General features: G+C 51.6%; 1 protein-coding gene and 1 long non-coding RNA gene across 8 annotated transcripts in view; one reads left to right on the top strand and one right to left on the bottom strand.

The window, feature by feature from the left end:
- Nucleotides 1-290: 290 nt before the first annotated feature.
- NELFA (negative elongation factor complex member A) lies at nucleotides 291-19,062 on the bottom strand. Of its 2 annotated transcripts, XM_081304584.1 has the most exons (12): nucleotides 18,800-19,062; nucleotides 18,222-18,739; nucleotides 7,845-8,016; nucleotides 6,289-6,450; nucleotides 5,049-5,138; nucleotides 3,540-3,670; nucleotides 3,388-3,457; nucleotides 3,158-3,246; nucleotides 2,384-2,495; nucleotides 1,413-1,687; nucleotides 1,186-1,285; nucleotides 291-1,090 (listed from the first exon to the last, which is right to left on the bottom strand). In XM_081304584.1, exons 2-12 carry the CDS (start codon nucleotides 18,429-18,431, stop codon nucleotides 906-908), a joined length of 1,596 nt encoding a protein of 531 aa, XP_081160710.1. In that variant the 5' UTR covers nucleotides 18,432-18,739; nucleotides 18,800-19,062; the 3' UTR covers nucleotides 291-905. The 2 variants fall into 2 exon arrangements, with proteins under 2 accessions (XP_081160710.1, XP_081160711.1); XM_081304585.1 differs by lacking the exon at nucleotides 18,800-19,062 and having other exon boundaries at nucleotides 18,222-18,745.
- LOC308654887 overlaps nucleotides 17,129-27,254 on the top strand; it is a 31,519-nt gene continuing 21,393 nt past the window's right edge. Inside the window, exon 1 of one of the 6 annotated variants that reach the window (XR_014023330.1) lies at nucleotides 17,129-18,053. This is a non-coding gene — a long non-coding RNA (uncharacterized lncRNA). Of the gene's footprint in view, nucleotides 18,054-18,799; nucleotides 18,936-19,162; nucleotides 21,140-27,254 lie in introns of those variants that run through there. The other 5 variants (XR_014023331.1, XR_014023332.1, XR_014023333.1 and 2 more) reach the window with 5 other exon arrangements.

Genomic DNA, 27,254 nt, shown 5'->3' on the forward strand with positions numbered 1-27,254 from the left:
AACAGGGAACGCCGGACGTCGGAGAAGGAATTATGATTTTGGGGGAGGAAAAAAAAAAAGTTTCCCTCCTTCAAAAATAATTTGGTCCCAAGTCCCAGTCAAGGTGAAAAGGTCTGAGGCAGTCTGCTCCTCTCCCGGCCGGCCCTATAGCTGGGCAGTCCCAGGGCCCTCTGCTTTCCCAGTAGGGCCTGTGACCACAGCCCTTGCCATTGGTGTGACCCTCATGCTGACACCCACCCTCCTGCCTGGAGGAGCAGGTCCCTGGAGCAGGGAGATCAGGCCTGAAACAGAGGTCTGTGGGCCTCCTTTAGAAAAGCTGGACTTTAATCACTCAAAGTCTTACAATGAAAATAGGGACCTGAAGACTTGTCATTAAGTATCCACAGCTATACAAAAGACATACAAAACTCCCGGGCAGATGCTGACGGGAGGTGAGGCCCACTGCCTCCTCTGGCATTGCCCGGGCAGTGCTGCCACCCTGCAGCATCGCCAGGTACCACCTTTGGTCCCTCAACCTTGCGGAACAGGGTACACTAGCAGGGAAAAGCTCTCACACTCAGTCATTAGAATTTAAGAAAAAATAAAAAAGGTAAAAGTCTAACAGGCACTAAAATTGGGAAGTTATAACATTTTTGGTTAACTAGAACATTCAAAACTGTAATATTGGATCCAAAAAAGTATCTTAAATCACACAAAAAAAGTAACCCATATTAAAATATAAAAAATAAGCCCCAAACACCAGAGAAAAGACCTAAAACTTGAGTAAGCTGGGAGCTCCACAGCATTATGGGCAGCCGGGCACAGGCAGGGCCTCAGCCTGCCAGCATCAACCCCTGGCTGCTCTGCCAAGCCCTTGTCCCTCAGAGCCCTACGTAGCCAGGGCCAGCAGCAGAGGCAGGTGATCCTCAGGATACATTGGTCATGGGCTTGTACTTCTTGAAGCGTGTCCACTGGCCTGTGGCGTAGTTCATCTCGAACACAGTGTCCACCAGCATGGTGGTGCTGCCCTGGCCATCAGCCTTGGGCAGGTCCTCTGTGTGCTCGCTCAGCTTGATCTGGATCACGTCCCCTTGCTCCTGGCACGGGTTCTCTGTGGAGGGCAGGGGCTGCTGGGCAGGGGCCTGGGGCTAAGGAGCCCATCCCCACCCCAGTCAGGGCACCACCCAGGCCCAGCCCCATACACACCTCTGGAACCAGCCATGAAGCCCAGGATGAGGGCTTTCTCGGGCCGTGTGACCTTGTTGGCTGTCTTGAACATTTCCTGGGCGGCAAACATCTGTTCTCTCTGTGGGCAGGAGGAGGATTGGATTTGGGTGCCCAGGCCCCCCTGGGTCATCTCCCACCCCAGGTGCAGATGGGCAAGACCATACCAACTACCTGGCAGCCCACAGGCCCTGCCAGGACCCACCTACCGTGAGGGACAACTTCTTAGGCTGCTGCTGGGCAGGGGGCTGGGTCTGGGGGACCACCATTGCCACTGGGGGCGTCTGAGCGGCTGGGGCAACAGCTGGGGGTGTGGTGGGCGTCAGGGGTGATGTGGGTGCTGCAGGTGTAGGTGCAGCAGGGCTCAGGTTGCTGTTGTACATGGGTGCCCTCTGCTTAAACTGTGCCGGCAGTGTGGGGTTCGGGGTGCTGGGCTCCTCAGGTGGCCGGCTGGCCTGCAGGCTGGTTTCCCGGGAAGATGGTGCTAGGGTAAAGTAGGACCTGGTGAGGGAGGCTGGGACTAGGCCCCCCACCTCCCCCTCCGCACCGGACCTGTGCCCAGCCCCCATTCTCCAAGCCACCTGCCCCAGACCCCACCCTCCATTTCCCAGGCCCTGACCAGCTAGCACCCCAAACCCATCTGCTCTGTCCTTCTCCTGCAGGACAAGCAGCCCTCCCTGGCATAAACCCTGCATGCCCCACCAAAAGGGGCAGAACCTGCAGTCCCAAGCACTTTCAGATCCTCCCAAGTGGCCTGGGGTCATGAGGTGCTGGCAACAAGGCACAGGCTGCCAGGCCTGAGGCCTTTCTGCATCGCAGCACAACCAAAGCCTAAATCAGGTGAATGGTCCAGCTCCAGCTTCCCACAGATCTCCAGAAACTTGGGGGCTGAGGGTCTGTCCCCGGGCCCTCAGCCCCTCCTGCCCCTGGAGCACAGCCAGGGGACAGCAGACAGTGGCTACCTGTCTGCAAGGGGTTTATTTCTTGGCAAGGAAGGGCTCCCCCACCCCCAACCAGCAGAAGCTAAAGGACAACAGAACGGATGTCCTGATAATGAAGAAATAGCACTGTGGGCCCCTGCAGCACCATGTGGGCAAGGCCACTTTCCAGGTGGAACGCTGGCTCCAGGTGGCAGGAGGAGCCCTTACAGCCCCAGGAGCAGCACACTGCAGTCACTCACCTGGGGGAGCCTCGGAGCTGGGGACATAGGAGGAGGCTGGGACCACACTGGGTGTGGAGGGCAGGTAACTTGTGGAGGGCAGTGCAGGCTCGCTGTTCAGAGACCCAAGTTTCTGGAAGACAGTGAGGGCAGCACAGGCCTGGGTTTCAGAGCAGCCCTCTCTGGCTTGGCCTGGACCTGCACTGTACATCACCCGACCCGCTTAACAGATGTCACAAGCCTCAGGGCAGAGCTGCTCCAGGCTGGCCCAAACCTCAGCCCTGCCACCCTCCCTGGTTCCTGGAACCCCCTCGGCAGAGGAGGGGCCGAGCAGCTCCCACTTGGGAGGCCACGACCCACCATCTCTGGAGAGTAGCCACAACTGCCCGCAGTGCGTGGACACTGTAGGGAAATGCGCCAGGCTCAGCTGACCCACAGACAGCCTGGACAGCAGGAAAAGGCCCTCTTCCCAAGGATGACCACACACCAGCCTCCCTCACCCTGTACCTCTTAGGCCACACCACTCCAGACTCAGGGTGATACGCCCCACTCACCCCTGGCAGGACCCTTACTGAGGCACAGCAGTGAGGACGTCCCCAGGCAGCAGTGTCTCCAGGAGTATGTGGCAGGTGCTCATTCCAAACCTGAGCTGATGGCTAGATTAGGGTCCTAGCCCAGGCCACCCCTCGTGTGTACGCGCACATACACATATACACACATGCTCGGTCACTTTCTCCAACCTTCAGAACGAGAGCGCCCTGCGGGCTGTGTCTGGGTGGGGCAGCAGAGCCCTACCTGTGTGGACACCAGGCCGGCTGCATAGTCAGGGGTGGCGTTCTCCACCACCGTCTCCTCCTTGGCCGGCTTTTCCACCACCTCTGTGTCTGTGGAGAAGCCAGAGGTGCTGTGAGGTGCTCTGAGGCCTCAGCTGGCTCAGGGGCAGGCGCACGGGTGCCGGAAGGGACAGGGAGCGCTGAGGGCAGGTCTGGGCCTCCCTCCCAGCCCCGGGGGAAGCCCGTACATACCCAGGGTCTTCCTTCTCCTCTTCGCCTCTCGGCCAGCACCGACCATGTCCAGCTCAGAAATGTCGAGGAGCTGCCAAGACAAACAGCTCCAGGCTCGCCCACGGCCTGTGGGAGGGGCTGCCTGGGGCGCTGGGGAGTGGGAGCAGGCCTACCTTCACACCCCTCTCTTTCCGTAGTGGGGTCCTGGAAGGTGGGATGGGGGTCCGGTTTCCGGCAGGGCTGAAGACACTGGGCGTGGTGGGGCTTCTGAAGGGAGCCTGTTTCGGGATGCCTTTGAGTGGGGCTGGGGAGAAGACCGTGTCTGTCAGTGGCCAGCAGGGATGTCCACAGGAGCCCCGGCATCCTCTGCCCACAAGAGAAGGCTGGGTTGGAGCTGCCTTGGGAGGACCTCGGGAGGACCTCAGGAGGACCTCGGGGAGGACCTGGGGACGACCTCGTCCCTGCCACTCTCCGTGTGTTCTGACGAGGCTGTTCCTGTCAGTATTGCTGTGGGGAGCAGGTGTTTAGCTCAGACCCCACTGGCCCAGTGTCCTGTCATGTGCTCCTGCTGTGAGCCCAGGAGGGCTGGAATCAGGGGAGAGGACAGCTGGCCAGGTCAGTTGGGACCCCAGGTCTGCAAAGCAAGGGCTGCCTGGGGACATTAGGCTACCCCAGAAAAACAGCAACACCTCGACCTCTGCCAGGTCACCAACCCTCCTGTCTTCGAGGTGGAATGCTGGCCTCCGCTTCCTTCTTGTGCCCTTTAGTGAACAGGGCCACAGTCCACGAGAACCGAGTCCTCCCACACCTGACCAGGCTCTGCACTGCTGAGCCCTGGCAGCTGTCCACCTTTCCTGTTTAGGGTGCCCACCAGGGCTTATTCCAGGCTTGGGGCTGAGAAGTGCCCACTGAGTTGTGCGGTCAGAACACTGGGTCAAGGGTGGAAATGACTGATGGACAACCACGCTCTCCCACCCCAGCAAAATAGGTACAGCCCTGCTCTGGGGGGCTTTGCTAAGGAGACTGGAAGATGGGATCTGCTCAGCAGGGTGGAGCCGCAGCCATGAGAGGGCCAGGCCAGGCCAGGGCCACACTTCTGCAGGAAGGGGCCGCCCCTGCAGCGAGGGAGGCCAGCCGTCACCAAGGATCCTGTGATCATGGACACGTGGTGGGACAAGATGCCGAGGGCAGCCGAGGCCCCTCCCTGCAGCTCCCTAGTGCACAGCAGCCCTCCTGCCCTCCGGCCTCGCGGCCTCCGCTGGAGGTGTGCCAGCCCCTGGAGCTCCAGGGGCAACCCTGGGTTCCTGTCACCAGTACTCCCTCTGGTCACATCCACACCAATCTGTGTGAGTGGGCACACAGATCAGCCTGGGCACAGACGCAGGGCTCCAGCGCAGCAGGGCTGCCCCATGCTATTGAGCATACCCATCCCGCAGTCTGCGGCCCTGTCGTGCCACTACGGGGAACCCTGTCGTGCCACTACGGGGAACCCTGTCGTGCCACTACAGTGCTGGCCAGCAGCAACACTGCACTGGACACCACCCCAGAGCATCACAGGGACGAGGGAGTCTGCCCTCTCCTGTCATGTGCTTCTGCAGGGCCAATGGCTCAGTGACTTGTCCCAAAAGGAAGGTCATCGCATCTGGCAAGTAACAGAGCTGACGGGCGGGCATCTGGCTTACTTGTGGTGTCCATCTTGCGGAGCAACCCCCGGCCCTTGGCATGGAACGGCACCCCTGCACTCCTCTTCAGCTGCTGTGCTGTCTCGGTGGCTATGCAGAGAAGGTCACCCATCAGTCCTCATAATGACAGGGCCTCTTGCCCACCAAAAGGACACTTCAGAAAACATGAGCCGTGAGAAGGCCGCAGCCCAGTGCAAATACCACAGCCAGGCCTTCTGCCTAGAACTCCCAGGTGAGTGCCCACAGGCCAGGAGGGCCCCCAGAGCACACTCCCCTGGACTCTCCTCAGTGCCTAACAGGACAAAGAACAGGGACTTCCCTGGCTCAGCTAATAATGCTGCAGGGTGACAGGCAGAGTGCCTCGGCTGCCCCTGGCCAGAGCCAAGTTCTGCCACTGAGTCCTGGAGGTAAAACCTAAGGGACAAGCAGACCTCTAAGAGTTGCCCACTGGCCAGAGACTCTGCAAGCCCCAAGAACTGGGCTGGCCCTGGGATGCTGCCTCCTTCAAGCAAGAGTCACAGCAGGAGGCAGTGGGAGAACAAAGCATTTAGGTCTGTCACTAATGACCCCTCAGCATGAGGCCTCACTGGGATCTGTGGTCGTGGTTGTTTTTTGTACTGGGGATTGAATCCAGGGGTGCTCCTAATCCTCAGTCCTTTCTTAAATCTGTATTTTGAGACAGGGTCTAAGTTGCTTAGGGCCTAAGTTTCTGAGGCTGGCCTTGGACCTGCGCTCCTCCTACCCCAGGCTCCCGAGCGCTGATGTAGGTGTGTGCCCAACACTGGCTGTGGTTTGGTTTTCCAGGTTGTTCTGCTCTTTTTCTGAGACAGCATCAGGCTATGTTGTTCGGGGGGCCTTCTGCCTCAGTCTCCCAGGTGTGTGGACTACCACACGGGGCCCATGCCTGGCGTGAAACCCATGCTTTGCTACTTAACTGGCGCCGTCACTCCTCACTGGACCCAGCAAGCACTTTCCACACAACTAACTCCTACAAGGTGAGACAGCAGGCATCTTCAAGGGAAACCGGGAGCACCGAAAGCTGAGGGACAGGCAGCCCACCTGCACTGCTACGTGTGGGAGGCCTGGGCACCCATCACAGATCAGACACCATGACCTGAAAATCCTCAAGTTTCTGACCCATGCTTTCAGAAGTCTCTGAATAGACAGCCGGGCCCTCGCAGGCAGCGGGGCCTGAAAGCCAGGGCCCGCAAATGGTGGCCGGGCCCATGGCAGCACTCACACTTCTGCAGCAGCTCCGCCCGCAGCGTGGCACTCTTGGGCTTCCGCTTTAACTGGAAATGCTTCACGGGTGGGGTGAGGGGCCCGGCGAGCGTGGTCAGGGCGTTCTTGTTCAGGTACTGGCACTCCAGCGGCAGCATGGCGGACGCCTCGCACTCGCCCACTGTGGAGAGCCCCACCCGGTTAGAGACCCTTTTCCAGGGCACTATGGCAGCCTCTGCTCTGCTTTCAATCCCCCCAGGGCCCAGGAGACTGGCTTCCCCTGGATCCAACTCCACCACCCAGAACTAAGGTCGTCAAAGTGGGCAAGTGGGCCAGGCCCCCCACCCAAGGCAGAACCTCAGGGTAACACTTTAGAAACAGAACTCCGTGGGAGAGAGGAAAGGGAATGCTGGCTGCTCTGCTGCAAACCTGGGGGCCCCTGGTCACATAACCACACCTAGAGGGGCTGCACCCCTTGACCTTGGATTCTGGCCACACATGCTGTGCAGTAAGAGGAGTAGCTGTGTAGCTTCTCCAGACTCTCCAGGAGCCCCAGGTCAGTGGCCTCTTGGACACTGCTGAATCCCAGACTTACAAAACTGCCCACACTCATTGCCTGAGTCTACGTGGTCACTGAGGGGTCCAAACTCCAGGAAAAAACTCTTTATGGTAGGGGGACAGGAGTACCTGCTGCTCCCATTGGTTACATAACCACCCTGAGAAAAGCATGGTCAGCTCCTGGAATTGGCTGCCCTAGGCTCTTGCAGCTCACAGGAGGACAGCTCCCTCCACCCGCTGAGCACACCCCCGCAGGACGCATGTGCACCTGAGTGGCTTGTGTGCTCACAGGGTCTGTGTGCAATTACAAGTCCAGTAGACACCTGAGGTGCCAGAAGCACCAGCACAGCTGGCTGCACAAGTGGCCCCTGCACAGCTGGCCTGGGCAGCATAACAGGCCACCTGTGCCCCCAGCCGCAGTGCTGCCTGCCAGCACAGTCTGCTTCTCAGGGGCTGCCAGTTCCCATTTTTCAGAGGAGGAAGAATTCCGAAGGGACAGATGCCCTCTTCACCCACGTTACTTATAACCACCTGCAAACACTCTGCCTTTCTCCTTTTGGTACTGGGGATTGAACCCAAGGACGATCTATCACTGAGCTACACCCCCCAAACCTTCTTATGTTTTATTCTGAGACAGGGTCTCTCTACGTTGTCCAGGCTGGCCTGGAATTTGGAATCCTTCGGCCTTAGCTCCCAAGTCACTGGGATCACAGGCATGCACCTCTGCATCTGGCTTCTGCAAAGACTTTCCAAATAGTTTTCAGTTCACATTCTAACAACAGAATGGTTGGCACATTTGTAAAATGCACACTTTTAAACAGCCAAAACCCAGTGCAGAGACCTACAGGCTGTGGTCAGCTGCCAGAGGAACTGGCACAAGGCCAGGCAGCAGCATGTGGACATGAGGCACATGCAGGTAGTATTCTGGAAACACGTAGCACACAACTGCCTAACAATCCAGTTTCTTCCAGAAAACATTTCTCTCTTCCCAACAGAACACAAAGCCACACTTCATACCCTTTTCTCTAAGTTCTCCTAAAATATCTTGAACATTCGGGTTCTGCTCCTCAAGGTCAAGGTTAAGGGATCCTGTGTCAGGAAAGGACTTCAGAATGTCAGCAACCATGAGGACCCAGGGGTCGGAGTCCAAGGTGGCGAGCTGGATGATCTCCATCAAGGCTTCCTTCATCTGCAGAGGAGAGAAGAGAGAAGCACAACAGGCTGAGCCCAGCACGCTGCGCACAGGGAGGTGTCTGCACCCCGCCCACTCCACACTCCACTGTGGCCTCCGGGTGAGCACAGGGTAGCCCACCTAGACAGCAATCACCTCACGGCCCATACGTCCTCCTGGGGCTCCCTTGCTCTAGTCCCCTACCCCAACCCAGGGCCACCCCTCTTCCCTGCACAGCCACAGCTTTTATAGGTGGCAGTGGCCAAGCCTGCAGTGCCTCCCCACAGCCTCCCTGACAGCTCCTGGCAGCACCAATTCCCTAGGCCTGTCTCCCCTCTTAGGGCCACCTCCACTGCCGCTTAGGAAGTCTGCACGGAGCATCTCAGGTACCGAGAGCTGAACCCAGGCCAGCAACAGGTGCTGAGGCGGGTGGACAGCCACACCATTCCTTAGGCACAAGGAGGGCCTGGCCTGAACAACCGGCTTGCACCTGCTATCCCCGACCACTGCTAGGAGCCATAAGCAAATAATATGATGCATGGCACTTTCGGTTGTAAGGTGACGCCAGCTAGCCATTGAGATGATATGATTATGTTAAGATTTACATTCATATGGAAATTGGACTCTTGCTGTTCACCTTGGCCAGTTACAGGACTCCCGGAGAGTTCCCATTGGTTGGGGAAGGATAGTAGGAGGGAATTCCAGGGGAGGTGGGCGGGGGCGTTCTGGGTGGACCGGTTTTGGCTTGCCGGCGGCTTTTTCAAAAATAAAGTTTTGTTCCTGCTTGAGTGGCTCGTGATTCTGTGCCCAGCCAGACTGAGGCAGACCACAGTGCCACCTAACTCACCCAGTCCAAGAACAAGGACACAGAGACAGATGTACAGGGAGGGAGTGGACATGCAGACACAGGGAAAGATGGCCACATGGCTCAAGTGGCTGGTGCACATGTAGGCCAAAGACCTCCACAGCTGCCAGGAGAGAGAGGACAGCCTGTGGCCTGCGGCAATGTGGCTGGCCACCCACTGCTGAACTGCTGTGGTCCTGAGCCACATTTTTACAGCAGCCTCAGGAAGCCAACATCCACCAAGAGAGAAAACTGGACAATGTTTTCTAAAACTGGGGGAGGGGTGCAGAAAAAAGGAGATTAAAACCAAAAGGCCACTACTCCAGACTGAATTCCACACCCTCCACACTCCTGGTAAAGTCTGCCTTACAAGATGGCCTGAGAACAGCAGTGTCCCTCCATTCTGGAGCCAGAGTCCCACGCCCAGGCACCAGATGACTTAGGATCTGCCAAGGATCACTTCCTGGTTCGGTGGTCCCTTCCCACTGTGCCCTCATGTGGTGAGGGGTGAACACTCCCTCAGTCTATTTCCAAAGGGAAATCAATGAGGGCTCCACCCCAACACCCCGCCTTGGGGTAGGATGTGGAAGACACGACCCGTGGACAACTGCAAATCCATCGCTGAGGGAACCTGGAAATGGAGCCTCTATGGGGAGGCAGGTCAGAAGGGGGGCTCTGGCTCGTCTGCCGGGGTTTCTCTCCCACTTCCCACAAGGTGAGGGTGCCATCAGACCGAGCCACCTGCAAGCAGGCACCCGGAGCTTGGACTCCCAGCCTCCGGAAGTGAGAGAAATCTACGTCTGTTGATAACCTGTGAGTCTGAGGCAGAGTTGGCTCTCTTTCCCCTCAGGCTCCACATCCACGGATTCAGCCGACCATAGATGGAAACATTCTTAAAAATAAAAGTTTGTACTACACATATATGGACTTTCTTCTTGTCGTTACTCCGTAATCAGCAAGGTCAGGGAGCCACCACATCCTGTGATGTGCTCGAAGTCTCCTAGAGACTTGGCACACACAGGAGGAGGGCAATCCTAGATGCAAGTACTGCTCCACTTCACAGAAGGGATTGGAGCCCCTGTCTATGCTCTCTGCAGGGGCTTGTGTCCTGTCCCAGCTACCAAGGGACAACTGCCTTGTCTGGCAGTGACACTAACACAGCCACCTTCAGAATGAACACCCCCATCAACACACCCTGCCTCAGCCACGCTCTCCCTGTGCTTAACCACATCTGTGCGCTTCCTAAGTACGTGCACCCTACACTAGGGGCTCCAGGACTAGTGGTGAGGGGTGGACCGCGTCATGAATAGGAGGATTTCTGGCCCTTGCCAGGAAGGCACTGTGGTGTGCTGCTGGAACGCTACATGGGTGATGTGCAGGCATGTGCACACACACCGTAAGGAAAGTTCACACCAAATTTGTGGCTAGGGACCCTGAATTCAGGACACAGAGAAAAACAGACACCCAGACTAACAGCACAGAAAAGGGTGGAAGGGTAGACTGACACAGGAGAGACCACCTACCAACAGAGCTCCAGGGGATGGAAGGAAAAGAGCACATGGGAAGGACAAGTCACAGGGCCAAGGGCACAGCTCAGCGACACAGCAGGGAGGGAGGGGAGCACCCCGCTCAGCAGAGCGCCTGGCAGCCCTCCCAGAGGTGCTTCCCCACCATAGGAGCAGACCACTCTCACCCCAGTGTCTACTGGAGACGAGCAGAGGCACAGCCAGCAGAGGGCCACCCAGCAATGAAGCCTCCTGGACTTGGCACACGTGACTCAGCACAGTGACATGAGAACTGAAGTGGGCCACAGACGGTTCCAGGAAGGGAGACCCATTTGGTAGTGTGCTGTTCAGAGAGGCCTCACTGGACCCTCTGCAAAGAGGCAATACCACAGCCTTGTTGACCAGCTTCTCAGTGGATGAGTGCCAACTGGCGTGTGCTTCCAGGGACGCTGCTGCCTGTGCACGCTGCAGACACACCAGCTCCTGTGCAGAACAGCTGCACCTGCCACAGACTCTGGTGAGCTGGGCAGGCCATTCTACATACTGAACACCCCTGCGGTCACCAGTGCTCCTTCCAAACCAGCTCTGGGGCCACGCTGAGGGTTGGAGGGACTGCTGGTCTCATCCGGTAGCAGCATCTATTTCCTCAAAGCCCTTTCAAACACAGCCTGAACTTCATCCAGGCAGTGCCTGGTCACCTGCAGGAACCCCCCCACCTCCCTTGGCAAGAGCGGTTCCACACCAGCACACAACAAAGGGCCCCACGTTGCTGCTGTGCCCCTTGCTGAACGAGCTCCCTCTACTGGCTGAAAGTGGCTGCTCACTAGCTTTTAAGACTAGGGATGGGGAACAGCTCAGTGGCACAGTATTTGCCTACCATGCGTGAGGCACCGGGTTCGATCCTCAGCGTCACATAAAAAATAAAATAAAGATATTGTGTCCACCTCTAACTAAAAAATAGATGTTAAAAAAAGTAAAAGTTCTATTACAGTATTTCTTAAAAAAAGAAAAAAAAAGAACAAAACGAAACAAAAACCCCCACAGATACATCACAAAATAAGTGAACTGGTTCCAAGATTTCACTCAGAAACAGGTTATAGTAGATCCTGTGTATATATTTTTTCTTCTGTAGTACTGAGGAGCAAATTCAGGGACACTTTACCACTGAGCTACACCCCCAACACTTTTTATTTTGAGACAGGGATTCACTAAGATGCTGAGGCTGGCCTCCAGTGTGTGATACTCCTGGCTTAGCCTCCCAGATCACTAGAATTACACTCACGTGCCAGCCGGATATTCAGGTCAAACATTATCTTGGGTGTGTACGTGAGAATGTTTCTGGATGAGATTAACATTTGGAACAGTACACAGCAAAGTGGATGGCCATCCTGAATGTGGACAAACCTCATCCAATCAGCTGAAGACCTGAATAAAAAGTGAGGGGGGGTGCCAGGTAAAGTGGTAGACACCTGCAGTCCCAGCTACTTGGGAGGCTGTGGCAGGAAGACTGCCTCACTTCAGGAATTCAAAGCTAGACTAGGTGACCAAGAGAAATTCCATCTCAAAAACAGGGGGGAAAACAGAATAAGAAAAAAGCTACATAAGAGGATGTGCCCTTCTACTGGACTGTACAGGTGGACTTTCCCAGCCTTCAGACCTGGGCCAGAACACGAGCTCTGCCTGGCTCAAGTCCCTGGTGTGCACCAACACCCTGCTGCTTCTGCTTCTCAGAAGAACCCTGATACACTGGGGAACACATCCAGCCAAGTCACTCATCAGCTAGACCTATGGTCCCTTGCAGAAAGGATTCATTTTCAGGGTGATATTCCTAAGGTACCAAACCCTTATAGGACGAGAAAAGAAGGATAGGCTAGACAATGGAACGAGGATAATTCAGAAAGATTTTTTAATACCAAAAAAAATAAAAAATAAAAATGGTTTTCAGGAAAATATATTGTCCAGAATGGCTAGTTCTCTCACAATTGAAGTAAATGAGGTCTTCATTATCATTTTTTTAACTTTTTTTTTTTTAAAGAGAGAGAGAGAGAGAGAGAGAGAGAGAGAGAGAATTTTTAATATTTATTTTTTTTAGTTCTTGGCGGACACAACATCTTTGTACGTGGTGCTGAGGATCGAACCCAGGCCGCACGCATGCCAGGCGAGCGCGCTACCGCCTGAGCCACATCCCCAGCCCTCATTATCATTTTTTAAGAATATATTTTAGTTGTTATGTACCTTTATTTTTTATTTATTTATATGTGGTGCTGAGGATCAAACCTAGTGCCTCATACATGCTAGGCAAGTGCTCTCACTGAGCCACAATCCCAGTCCCCCATTTCTTAAACATTGGCGAAATCCAAAAAAGAAGTCTATGTGCATACATACACACATACATACATACATACAAAGAAAGCTGACATGCCTGTCCTAATGCTAGACACAACAGATCTCTGCACACAGACCATGGTTCACTTCACCAAGCAACTCAAATGTTTAACTCTAAACTTGCATGCACCTAATAACATAGCCCCCAAATTCATAAAGCAGTAGCTGATAAGGAGGAACAAACAAATTCATAATCATCATAATGGGGAGATGAACAGATCATCTCTGAATTTTTTAAAAAAATATTCAGAACAGAGTAGAGCACAATTAAGCAAGTTTGATCTAATGAACATATGTATATTCAGCAAAGGATCTTTTTTTTTTTAAATATTAATTTTTTAGTTTTCGGTGGACACATCTTTGTTTGTATGTGGTGCTGAGGATTGAATCCGGGCTGCACGCATGCCAGGCGAGCGTGCCACTGCTTGAGCCACATCCCCAGCCCCAGCAAAGGATTTTAAAACTAAGAGAATAAACATGCTTCTAAAGCTCACCCACAAACATTTACAAAAACTAACCATATATTCTGTCACTAAGCAAATCTCATTTCAGGCAAATGAAATAATTTGGACTATTTTCTCACAAGAGTTCACTATAGCTAGAAATCACTAATAAAAACATAACAAAAATCTGTTGCTCTTGAATGTACGGAAATTGAGAAACATTTCTAATTTACACAGGGGTCAGTGAAGGAATTATCATGTATTAAAACTTCATAGATGCAGCTGGGTGCAGTGGCACACGCCTGTGATCCCAGTGGCTTAGGAGGCTGAAGCAGGAGGATTTCAAGTTCAAAGCCAGCCTCAGTAACTTAGTGAGGCCCTGTCTCTAAATAAAGTATATAAAAGAGCTGGGGATGTGGCTGTGGGGTTCAATCCTCAATCCAAAAAAAAAAAAAAAAGGGGGGGGGGCTGGGGTTGTGGCTCAGCGGTACAACGCTTGCCTGGTACATGAGAAGCCCTGGGTTCAATCCTCAGCAAAACATTAAAAAAAAAAAAAAAAAAAAAAAAAAGGTTCTGACAACTACAATTAAAATAAATAAATAAATAAATATTTTTGAAAAAGAGGAAAATAGAGGATGCATTAAAATCATTTTATACAGGCAGGAGCATTCATTCCCTCAACACAAAAATCTGACAAAGACTGTCTGGCAAGTTACACTACAGGTGGATTCTACCCATGAGCGTAGATACAAAATTCCTACACCTGTTAGCAAGACAATGTAACCCAGTAACAGAAAGTAACCAGCTTAGGGGTCAGGAATACAGCTTTGGTTTACAATGAAATCTGTTAATGTGGTGGTGCTACTATGGAGGGCAGTGTGGCGATTCCCTAAAACCCGAGACTCACCACAGAAGTGCAGTCCCACTCCCAGGCACAGACCAAGGAGACAAAACCCTACCAGGTGCGCTTACAGCAGCACCACCCACAATAGCTGCCAGTGGGAACAGCCCCCAAGCAGTGGACAGATGCGCAGTCCACTCAGTATTAGAGGAGCACAGCACCAACACCTGCCACAATGGGTACCAACCTAGAAGGCACTCTGTTCAGAGAAAGGAGTCGAGTAAAGACCACGAGCTGCTGCCTTCCCAGCACCGGAGGCCGAGCCAGGAGGATGCACGTTCCAGGTCAGCCTGGGCAACTGACAGAAACCTGAGTAAAAGCGAAAGACGGGAGGCTGAGGCAGGAGCATGGGAGTGCACCTGGGTTCCATCCCCTGTACCACAAAACCAAAAGTAGGGCTATGTGCTGTGTGATTCCATTTATGTGAAATGTACAGAACACGCAGCTCTAGTTTAGGACTGGGGGGAAAAGGACTGTGGGGAACTGCACCGAGGACAGAATTATTTGGGACGAGGGTTAATGGAAATGTTGGTTAGGATGATTCTCTCTCCGAATCACTAAAAATCACTCCCTCAACATCTTCAGTGGTGAACTGCATGGCATGTGAACTGTATCTCAATAAAGTGGTTAAAACAACAACAACATAAAGCTCAAAGCGGGGTGTGGTGGCACATGCCTGTTAATCCCAGTGGCTTGGGAGGCCAAGGCAGGAGGCTAACAAGTTCAAAGCCAGCCTCAGCAACTTAGTGAGGCACTAAGCAACTCAGTGAGACCCTGTCTCTAAATAATATACAAAATAAAGTGCTGGGGGCTAAGTGCCCTCCTCAAAACAAAAACAAAACCAAAAACCTCATTCAAGCTGGGTGTGGTTGTGCATGACTGGGTCCCAGGAGTCAGGAGGCTGAGGCAGAAAGACCACCTGGATGCAGGAACTGAAGACCAGCCTGGGTGACATGGTTTACATCTGAGGTGTCCTCCAAAGCTCAAGGGTGAGACAATGCAAGGAAGTTTAAAGGTGAAATGAATAGATGCAAAAGCTTTAGCCCACTCAGTGTCTCCACTTGAATAGATTAATTGGGTGCGACTACAGGCAGGTGGGTGTGGGGAGCCATTGTGAATCGTGGACTGAGTGATGCTGGAGCCATCAGGCAGGAAAGCCTGGCATCAGGAACTCTTCAGTGGGTTGAGAACCCCTGGTTCACACTGCGTCCTACCTAGCTCACTGCTCCAGTCTAGCACAGCCCTGGAGATGGGCGTGGCCTAGGAAGAGCCCAACTGGCTGCTCACCCCACCCATATCCTGAGGGGGCCCACACTGAAACCTAGTACCTACCTGTCCCCTGGGATCTGTCCACTATAAATAAAGCAAGCAGGCTCCTTCTTTGCTAGAAGCCTACCACTCCAGTCAGCTGTTACTGCCCTTACTCTGAAAAATACATTTCTGGTCTTTCATGTCTATTTGGTGGTTCTACTTTCAAGGTTTTTATTTTGCAGCCAGCCCATCCCTCCCATGGGAACCTATCCCCCCACCCTCTGGGAAAGCCATCGAGGTGAGGTGTGGCTGCAGGAGGTAGGTCCCTGGGAGTGTGCCCTTGGGGCTTACATCTAGTCTCTGGTGAGCAGAGCTCTCTTGCTGCTTCAGGGTGCCATGTCCTGACTGGCTCTCCTCTCCACATCCTTTGAAGTTCTGAGCCATGAGGTTCTGCCTCACCTCAGGTCCAGAACGATGGAGTATGGACTGAATCTCTGAAACCATGAACCCCAACAGACGTTTCCTCCTCTATGTTGTTCTTGTCAGGTCTTTAGTCACAACAATGAAAAAGTTTACTGTGGGGCTGGGAGGTGGCTCACGTGAGGCCCTGGGTTCGGTTCTCAGCACCACATAAACGTCAAATACAGATACTGTGTCCACCTAAAACTAAAGAAATTTAAAAAAAAAAAAGTTTACTAATCCATTGGGCAATGGAGCAAGACTCCTTATCAGGAAAAGGAAAAACAAAACAAACATCTCATTCATAATTAAAATAATTTTTTAAAAACTCCCTAGGAATATAAAAAATCTCCTTGGGCTGGGGATGTGCCTCATTTTTAGTGCACTCACCTAGCATGTGTAAGGCCCTGAGTTTTTACAGGCTCTAGCCCTGCAAAATAAATTGATGAACAACAAAAAAAGAATTTCCTTGACCAGATAAAGGGCATGTCCATGAGAAAACAGGAAACAAAAATCTTATTGTCAAAACATTCAAAGTTCTTATTGTGTGATCAGAAATAAGAATGTACAAAAGATTTCTGGTGACCAGAGAAGAAAAGATATCCATTTTAAGCTCACAGAAAAATTAAGATTCTACAGAAAAAGTATTGTAATTAATGATACTTCCAACATGTATGTGATTCAAACTCATTATCTAAAAGCTGATATCTACAGTTGTATATACCAGTAACAGAAAGTGAAATTGTTATTAGTAGATCCATGAGCTACAGCACATAATGAAGTGCAAAGGCTGGGAGAAGTCAAAGACATACCTGAGGAACAAAGTAGGAGAGTCAGCCCTGTTGGTTAGCTGCCCAGACTAGGAACTGACTTAGAACAAGCACAGCAATACACAAATGCTCATGAGCAGAGGCGGGAAAAGACCCACAGCAGAGTGACTGTGAGCGCACAGAAAAGGACAGTCATTGCAATCAGTAGTACTGGACACTCATCTGGACAACTTTGTGGAAATGGAAAAACCACACCCAGCTTCACCAGCTGACAACTCCGGGCAAACCGAAGGCTCCAGAAAAAGGGCACAGCCACACAGCTCTGCCAAGGGAAAGGGCTGGGCCCTGGCCTCGGTGGGGGGCCTTTCCCAAAGGGCCAGACCAGCACCCAGAGTGGATGAACGCAAGAGCTTCTGCCCAACTACAGATGCAAGCTAGTGGAGCCGCAGCTGGGAGATGCTGGATCCTATGCCGCTGCGTCAGGATGGCACCCAGCATTTCTTAAACCCTCCACCTGCTACAAAGCAATGAAGAAAGACAACCAGGAAATAGTTTTGAACATTCACAAAAAGAAAAGCAAACAGCAAATAAACTCATGAAAAAACGTTTAACCAAATCAGTGATAACGCAGATACAAATTAAACCATCTAGTAATATGCTCATGCCAACACAAGGGACAGGCTTTGGAGAGGAGCACTATTTGATACGATCACTCTAAAAACAACCTGGCATAACCCTAACACCCCCACACCTGCTCCTGAGCACTGTACTGTGAGGAGTCCCCTGACCAGGGTCGATGTTGGCGACTGCACCACTCACAAGAGCACGAGAGCAGGGCCTCAGTGCCTCCCTGAGGTGGCAGGGGGAGCATGCCGGGTCTTGGGAAGGTGCACTACGCACGAATCCGCCAGCGTGCCACCAGGACACACGCCAAGTGAGCCCCCTGATACCGCGACACTAGGTTCCCACTAGGCACGAGGGAACCTCGCGTGTGAAAAGGGGCGTAGGCAGCCACCGGCCGCGGGAGGAGGAGCTCTGAGGAGGGCGGGGCCCGGCGGCCGACCCTAACCCACAGCCACAGCCGGGCTCGCGTGCCCACAGCTCACCAGGGGCCACTTAGGACCTACGACGGCGCACAGGCGACATCACAGCGGCCTGGAGAGTTCAGACCACCTTGGCGCTTCAGTATTCTGCGCGGAGAGCGACGCAATGAAGCGCTGGGGACAGCCGCCAGGCAAACCCGCACGCCCACGTCCGACCGGCGACGGCGCGGGCCTCGGCGGGGCGCCCCGCAGCCCACAGCGGCCCGGCACCTCCGCCAGGGGTCGCCTCCACGACCCCGACCGCAGCGGCGACGCCCACCGCCACCAACGAAGACGCTGGCGGCCGAGGCGCAGGCGAGAGGGTCTGGGGGGGAGGACGCGGTCCAGCGCGGGAGGACGGGGTCCAGCGGGAGGACGGAGTGCGGGGAAGGATGCGGTCCATCTGTTGGACGGGGTATGGGGGAGGACGTGCGGGGAAACTGGGAGAGGACGGGGTGCGGGGGGACGGGGGAGCTGGCGGAGGGAGGGTCGAGGAAGACGACGGGGTGCAGGCGGCGGCCCCCGGGGGCGAGAGGGCGGGCAGGAGCGGCGCGGGCCGGGCGAGCGCGGCCGGCCGCCTCACCTCGTCCACCGTGCGGCGCGGGAGGTGCAGTGTGCCGAGTAGCAACTTGAGCTTCACGGCCGACGAGAGGCGGTGGAAGCAGAGGCGGATGTTGTCGATGACGGCGGCCGTGAGCAGGGACGCGATGCTGGGCGGCGCCCACAGCTCGTCCGTGGCGCCCAGCTTGTTGTGCAGCCACAGGCCCGTGTCGCTCTCCCGCATGGACGCCATCTTGGGGGCCGCCGCGAGCCCGGGCCGGCATCTTATGAGGACGCCTACGCGCCCCCGGCGAGGACCCCCAACATGGCGGCGCCCGCGGCCGCGGGGCGGGGCCTCGGGCGGGCCAGCGAGCGCAGCTGGTGGCTGCCGCGCCTTCGGGCGGCTTCTGGGCGAAGCCCGAGAGTCGGAGTGACGGGACGACGCGGTGAGGCTCGTCGGCTTCCGTATCGCATCGTGGCGGCGCCGGGAGATGACGTTCTGCTGAGAGGCTGTCGCGCCGCGTGACTGACCGCGCCGGCCGGTGTCTCGCGTTCTGCCTGGCGTCCGCCGAGGGGAGGTTGCGCTGGCCGGCTGAGGCCCAGCTTCTGGTGTCTTTCGGAGCGTCCGCCCAGCCGCCCCGCGGGCTCGCGTCGGGTGTTCAGGAACCCTGCGAGCCTGTCGCCGAGCGCAGACTTCCCAGGCCGCCGGGGTCCTGTCAGCCCAGCGATTTGGGAAGCCGAGGCCGGAGGATGGCAGGTTGGAGGCCAGCCTCAGCAGCTTAGCGAGGCCCTGTCTTGAAATGAAAATAGAGGGGGCTGGGGTGCAGCCCGGAGTGGCGCCCCTGGGCTGGGCCCCTGCGCCTTGTAAACGGCCGGACGGCTCTGGGGAGTGGCGTGGCGCCCAGCCCGCGGCCGGCAGGGCCGCCCTGGGCCTTGGGAAGTGTTGGTCCCCGCCCCACGGCCTGCCCGAGCTACCTGAGGCCCGGGCTCGTGGGTTTTTTTTCTTCTTTCTTTTAGGTATTTTACTTTATTTTGTGAGGTCAGGCAACGGGCGGCGACCAAAAGAGGCAGGTTTTAAAAAGGCCGCTGAAGGAGGCTTTATGGAGACCCACTCCAGGCCGACCGCGGTCAGAACGTCAGAGTTGACAGGACAAGGGTCTGAGCAGAAACCGTAGGGCCTCCACAGGGCTGGGATTTTATGGGGACTTCGGCAGGAAGGGAGGGCTTGGGACAGGAAAAGGGATTTTTAGGGTCCCTTGTCTTACTGGGAACTGGCTGAACTCCAGGATTGGCCCGGAGACCCTGCTGATTGACAGGTCAGCCAGGAGATCCCGCTGATCGACAGGCGTTTCCGTGGGCGCCTGCTTGACGTTTCTTCCTTTGTTCCTGAGTCCCCGCTGCCCACCTGACAGATTCTATCCCCATCTTTGTGGCCTCTCTGTCTTTGGTAAGTGGAGGTGGACACACAGATAGATGCGACTGCGCATCTCTCCGCTGCTCCATTGTCGGTGATGTCCAATTGGAAGTTGGAACTTGGCAATGTGGAAGAACTTACACCTTGGAAATCGGGCAAATGCTACAAAGCCAAGGCTGGAGTGCTACTTTTGTTAATTGTTAGATAAAAGAAAGAAAATGTGTGAGGCACTGGGTTCGATCCTCAGCACAAAAGCACAAAAGGAATGCCTGTAAACCAACGAGAAAAAGGCAGGAGATCCAGCAGAGAAAAGGGGAAAAGATGAGGCAGTGCACAGAAGCATGCCAGATGTTGGATTCAGGAATCCGAAGAATCTGAATTAAAACAAGATGTTGGGTTGGGAGGTGGCTCAGTGGTGGAGCACTTGCCTAACATACACAAGTCCCTGGGTTCAGTCCACAGCACTGTAGAGAGAAAGAAGATGCCCATTATACCCATCAGATTATACAATTAAAAAGTCATCGATCTTAAAAACAAAATACATGAATGTCCAATTGTTCCAATACCATTTGTTGAGAAGACTATCTCCACTGAACTGCTCTTGAACCTTAGCCATCTATTGTCCATGCATGTGTGAGTTCATTTCTGGTGGTTTCTCTCTTGTTATATTCATCTAGCTTTATGCCAATACCACATTGTCTTTTTTTAAAAATACTTTTATTTATTTTTATGTGGTGCTGAGGATTTAACCAAGTGCCTCGCACAGGCTAGACAAGCGCTCTACCCCTGAGCCACAACCCCAATGCCCCCACACTGTCTTGATTATGAAAACTTCAGACTAAGTCTTGAAATCAGGCAGTGGTAGTTCTCCAAATTTGTTCTTCAACAAAGTTGTTTTGGTATTTTAGGTCCTCTGCATTTCCATATAAACTTAGAATTGTCTACCAAACACAACAAAAGCTCTTCTGGCATTTGGGCTGGGATTCTGTTGAATCTGTGGATCAGCGGGAATGTAGGGAGAATCGACGTGAGTCTTGTGAATGTGGTATATATGTTTATTTTGGTTCCTTTAAAATCTATCAGTTTCATTTTGTATTTTCTATTGGATCAGTCTTGCACATCTTTCGTTTCTAAGGATTTCACTTAGATTGCAAAGGGTGTTTTAAAATTCTAGCTTCTGAGTATCTGTTGCTAGTTTACAGAAACATGGTGGATGTTTGTTTGTAGGGTTTTGCACCCTGCACCCTTACTAGCCTCACATGTTCTAGTAGTCTTACAGAGTCTGGGCCAGAGGCCTGTCCAAGGATCCCACAGATCTGGTCTGGCCGCTCACCCCAAACCAAGCAGAAAAGGCAGTGGTGATGCACACAAAGGAGCTTTCATCAGAACAGCTACATTTAGGAGACAGGGACCTGTGTCCGTAGCCCTGTTGGTTTGGTTTAGCAGTACTGAGGATCAAACCCAGGGTGCTCTGCCTGTGAGCTGCATTTCCAGCCCTTTTTATTTTTTGAGACAGGGACTTGCAAGTTGCTGGTCGTCTTGATCAGGTGAGTTCAGTGTGTCTCAGGATTGGTGGTGGTGGTGGGGTCTTATCTAAGATTAGAAAGTTGCTATTGCCTGGAGGCAGTCTTGACTCATCAGATGTTTGTCATACCTGGTTCCTGGAATCCCAGGTAGCTCAGAGGAAATGGGACGGAGGCAAAATGGAGGTAGAGAGGCCAAGCCCTGTGTGTGTGTGTGTGTGTGTGTGTGTGTGTGTGTGTGTGTGTATGACTCGCTGCAAGGGATCAAATCCAGGGGCATGCTATCACCTAGCCACATCCTCATCAGCCCTTTTTAGATTTTATTTTGAGGCGGGGTCTCGTTATGTTGCCCAGGCTGGCCTTGAATCTGCTATCCTGCTACCTCAGCTACCTGAGTAGCAGAGCTTACAGGTGTAGCCACCCCTCCTGGAACAAGGTCTTTAGGCCTGCCTTTAGCCACCCATCAGACATTTGCAGACCCAGGTGAAGCATCAGAGCCCTGTCACAGGCTCTTTTTTGGTAGATCCTATAGTTTCCTGCGAAGAAGGAAATCACCTGTGAATGTGTTCTTGAGGCTTCAGGTGTGCAGAAGCCAGGACAGTGAGTGGCACCAGGCTTCTGCAAAAAGAAAAGTTCCTTTGGGCAGCTTTATTTTTTAAGCTAAGTCTTGCCCACATCCCATGCGGGCGGTAGAGTGGGAGTGGGAGTTCTGCGTGGAATGAACTGGCTGTGAAATAAAGCTAAGAAAAGAGGGTGGTGAAGAAACCACACTGCACAAGAGTAATTTTGAAAAGTGAGGGCAGGATGGCTCTATGACCTTAGGAGTCCAGCTTCTACACTGGAAATAGACCAAGTGAGCCACTTTTAGGGAACAGAATGTTCTTCACCAAATAAGGCAGGAGGTGGGCTGTCCAAACCCAGTGGGTTACTCCCAATTCCAGAGCTACAGAGCTGTCCCATTGGTAGAGCAGGGCACAGATCTCACGCCTTGGGCAGTCTGCACACGGGAATTCCGGGATCATTCCCAAGGGGAGACCCAAGTTCTCCATGGCTCAGTACTGAGTAAAAGAAACTCAGGTGGCTTCACAGGTCATGTACCACAGCTAAGGACCAAAGAAAAGCCAAAAAGCTTTTTTGTTCAATGTTTTAGCTTTAAGGCTTAATGGACTGGTAAGGAGGCCAGGGGCCTCCCTGTTGGATGCTTAGTGAAGAAATTGACAGGAAGTGGGGAAAGTTGGTGCAGTGCTGGCTTCTTTGGGGGAGTTATGTTCTATGCACAGGATTTGGAGCTTGTCACATCTTTGAGTGGACACTGGCTGCATATGGTCATGTCCACTCTTGAAAAGTTAGTTCTATACATTCACATCAGTGAGAGACCTAGAGGCTTGTCCTGAAGTTCATCCAATGATACTAGGGATAAAAGCTATATCCCCAGCCCTGGCATGACGGACTCCTCATGGCAGTCTGTGCTTGCTGCCCACATAGCTACCACTCTGCCACTTCACTGCTCCCCTACCCCTTCTCAGCAGGGACAGTGGGCTGGCTGCAGGGCTTGGTGGCCAGGGAGCCATGTCAGTAATGGTGGTGGATACTCACGTCTTCGTATAAAAGGTGGATACCTATACCCGGTGAGTGGTAGGGGGTGGATACCTCTACCTGGTGAGTGATAGCAGGGTGGACACCTCTATCTGGTGAGTGGTAGGTAGTGGACACCTCCACGTGGTGAGTAGTACATTGTATAGTCTCTCTTTCCCTGTGATCATTAGTATCATTTTTTTATATAGTTTTGTCCCTTTTTATTACTTTAACCCTTTTTTTCTTCTTGGTACTGGGGATTCTACTTAGGGGTACCTCACTGAGTTATATTCCCAGTCCTTTAAAACATTTTTTAAAAATTTTAAAACTGGGGCTGGGGATGTGGCTCAAGCGGTAGTGCGTTTGCCTAGCATGCGCGCGGCGCTGGGTTCGATCCTCAGCACCACATACAAATAAAAGATGTTATGTCCGCCAAAAACTAAAAAATAAATATTAAAAAAAAAATTCTCTCTCAAAAAAAAAATTTAAAACTGGGTCTTGCTTAAGCTGCCAAGACTGGCTTCAAACCTGTGGTGCTGCTGCCTCAATCTCCTGAATCGCTCCACTCACCTGCATGGGCCACTGTGCCCAGGTAAATCTTCATGTTTGAGTTTTTTAAAAATGTTCTCTACTTTTATGCCCCAAGGCAAGTGTCTCCTGACCTCACCCTAATCCCTGCCTGCCTGCCTGCCTGCCTCTGGCTACCTCTACCCTCCCCCACCCCCATTTCTTTGGGTTTTATACAGGAGATTGAAAACCATGAGTGCTCTACCGCTGAGCTACTTCCTTAGTCTTTGTATTTTTATTTGGAGACAGCAACTCAGTACATTGTCCAGGCTGATCTCAAACTTGTGCTCCTCCTGCACCAGCCTTCCATGTAGCTGAGAAATAGGTGTTGAGAGCCACAGCCAAGTCGGGATGGCGCCTGGCATTTTGCCAGAAGGAGTGGTTGGGAGGTGACGCCAGCGAGCCAATGGTATGATGGTAATTAAGTTAAGCTGTGTATAATTATTAAGATAATGACTGATTGCTGTAATTGGATGATGTTAAATTGAAACAAGCTGTGTATTCAGTTGTGTATGTAAACCTCTGCTGTCTGGCAATAAGATGGCTCCTGCTACCTCAGGTGCCCGCTACTTTTGAGTTCTCGTGGAGTTCCCATTGAGTTCTCGCGGAGTTTCTGTGGAGTTCTGGAGAGTTCCTATTGGGTTTGGGCAATAAAGTAGTTCCTGTTTGAACCTACAAGTGGCTTGTGACCTCCCGGTTTTGTGCCCAGCCAGACTGCGGCATTTGGTGGCCTGTAAGGGGAACTCCTCGTCCCTGAGGGCAGGGCGAGAGGATGGGTGACCATTTTAAGAGACAGTGTATTCTTCTTTTGATTTGTTACGTTTCTGTTTCAAGCTGCCTGCCCTTAGAAATAAACAGGATACTAGAAAAGTTGTTTGGCCCTGAGGAAGAGATAGAGATAGACCACGGATGCACATGTCAAGAAAATAGAAAAACTGATACAAGGAATTTTTGTTCCGTTTTGTTTCGGTTTTGTTTTGTGTTATCTTGTTGGGTTGCGTTATCTTTGTAGCAGAAATATGGTATCAGAAATTAGTAAAAAACAAACCGAAGGAGTTTTAAGTAAACTGCTAGAGGAAGGAGGCACCACAGTAAAACCAAGAACAGTTAGGGCATACGTTGATAAGATACAAAAATGTAGACCATGGTTTCTTAAGGAGGGTTGTTAAATATATCACAATGGAACCATCATGGTGAAGATTTAAAAAAGATAGAAAAGGAAAGCCCAGGAACTCTGCCAGTTGGCACATTACCATTATGGATGTTGGTACAATCTTGTTTGCTTAGTCTAGGAGAAGACATCTTAAAAGAGGAAGTCTCCCGAGTTACTCAGACAGGGGAAGAAAGTTTTGAGAAGGAAGGGCTATCAGGGAAGAGGTTACAACGAGAGATTGCTACTAACACCTTTCTATCACCTATGTATATGGAGACAACATGTGCTGAGTGGCCCTCAACCCTCGTAGTTGATAGATGGGATCCTGAGACAGGACCTCAAAGATTAGCATGCCCTGTATTTGAGGAGGCAGGAGGGCAGTGAATTCACCATGCTTTAGATTTCAAAACAGTGAAACAGCTAAAAGAGGCTATAACAACCTATGGTCCTCAAGCACCCTTCACTGTAAGTATGGTCGAATCCAATACCAACTTGAACATGACGCCAGCAGATTGGACTAGTATGTGCAAAGCTGTGCTAAATGGAGGACAATATCTGTTATGGAAGATTGCCAATCAGGAATTTTGCACGGAGACGGCTAGGCGAAATGCAGCAGCTGGTTATCCTCAGAGAAATCTAGATATGTTGTTAGGAAAGGGACCTTATGAGGGTCAGCTGCACAAATTAGATATGATCCTGGCGTATACTCACAAATCGCTTCAGCTGCTGTTAGGGCATGGAAAACTTTACAGGGGCATGGAGATTTACAAGGTTAATTAAGGTAATACAAGGAGCTAATGAACCTTACGCTGAATTTGTAGATAGGCTTATACAAACAGCTACCAGAATCTTTGGGGATGTAGAACAAGCGATGCCATTAATAAAACAACTAGCCTACGAACAGGCAAATAGATGGTGCAGGGAGGCCATTAGACCATGGAAACATGTATATTTAAACACATATATTAAATTATGCAGAGACATTAATGAACAAAGGCAAGTCTTGGCAGAATACCGGGTATTTGCCCACAATGCCATAGAGGGAGACATTGGGCTAAAGAATGCCATTCTCAAACCACTATAGAGGGTACTCCGTTATCAAAAAACGGACAAGGACCAGGTGTTTACCCATGATATCATGGAGAAAAACATTGGGCTCTATTGCCAAAAAACGGACAGGGGGGCCAATGCTCCGGGGCCCACGACCACAAATATACGGGGCATTGGAGGAACCCAGCAACACCATCAGGGTAGTGCCCAGGACACATTACCCATTAGATCCCTCATTAGACAAACCAGAGGGAGCGCAGGGTTGGACATCTGCGCCTCCGCCAGAGCAGTACTAACTCCAGAGATGGAGTTCAAATCATTCCCACAGGGGTAAAAGGACCTCTTCCCCAAGGAACAGTAGGCTTATTATTAGGACTCAGTTCTTCTACTCTAAAAGGACTTACGATAAGTCCTGGGGTAATTGATCCCGATTATGAAGGTGAAAAAAAAATTATAGCCAGTTCTCCAAAGGGTATATCAGTAATTTCACCAGGAGATAGAATAGCACAGTTATTAATAATACCCAGCCTGCATGATAAATTTTCCAGTCATACTATAGAAAGAGGTTCCAGGGGATTAGGCTCCACAGGTGTAGATTGGGCTATGCTTTCTTTAAATTTAGATTCTCACCCCATGCTAAAACTAAATATTCAAGGACATGAATTTAATGGGCTACTGGATACAGGTGCAGACCTTAGCATTATCTCTCATCAAGAATGGCCAAAATATTGGGCGTTACAACAAGCCACTCAAACGCTTCGAGGCCTAGGAGTGGCAACTAATCCCCATAGAAGTGTGGTGGTATTAGATTGGAAGGATCCTGAAGGATGTGAAGGAACTATACAACCATATGTATTGGATCATCTTCCTATACATTTATGGGGACGAGATATCCTAGATCAATTAGGACTAACATTAACAAATAACATCAATTCAAATGTGCCCACTATTATGGCTAGACAAGGTTTTAGGAAAGGAAAAGGATTAGGAGAAAAATGTATAGTGGCACCATTACAAATAGATCAAGAAATAGATAGACATGGATTGGGTTTTCAGGAGGGGTCACTGAGACAATAAAAATCACTTGGAAATCAGAAAGACCAGTATGGGTTCCTCAGTGGCCCCTGACTAAAGAAAAGATACAAGCAACTCATGACCTGGTCAAACAACAATTAGCGGAGGGACATATACAACCTTCTGTATCTCCCTATAATACTCTCATTTTTGTCATCAAAAAGAAATCTGGTAAATAGAGATTATTGCAAGATTTAAGAGCTATTAATAACGAGATGGTTATTATGGAACCTGCTCAATCGAGGATTCCTCAATTGTCTGCTTTGCAAAAAACCTGGTATGTTTTAGTTATAGATATTAAATATTGTTTTTTTTTTCAATTCCAATTCATCCTGAGGATAATCCACGTTTTGCATTTACTATCCCTGCATTGAATCATGAAGGTCCTGATCAGAGATATGAATGGAAAGTACTCCTTCAAGTGATGGCTAACAGCCCAACTATGTCAAATTTATGTTAACAAAGCAATTCAGCCACTTAGAAATCAAAATCCTGAACTACAAATATTTCACTATATGGACGATGTATTATTAGCACACAAAGATTAAAAACACATTGCTAAAATGTTATGCCACACTTACAAACTTATTAAAAAATTATAATCTAGAGATAGGAATAGATAAAGTACAATTAAATTTTCCAATTAATTATTTACGAGTTCTATTATCCTCAACCATAGTCCGTCCACCAAAAATTCAAATACGAGTAGATCAACTCAAA

The sequence above is a fragment of the Spermophilus citellus genome (assembly GCF_964194105.1).
Source record: "Spermophilus citellus genome assembly, chromosome: 8".
Classification (NCBI taxonomy): Eukaryota; Metazoa; Chordata; class Mammalia; order Rodentia; family Sciuridae; genus Spermophilus; species Spermophilus citellus.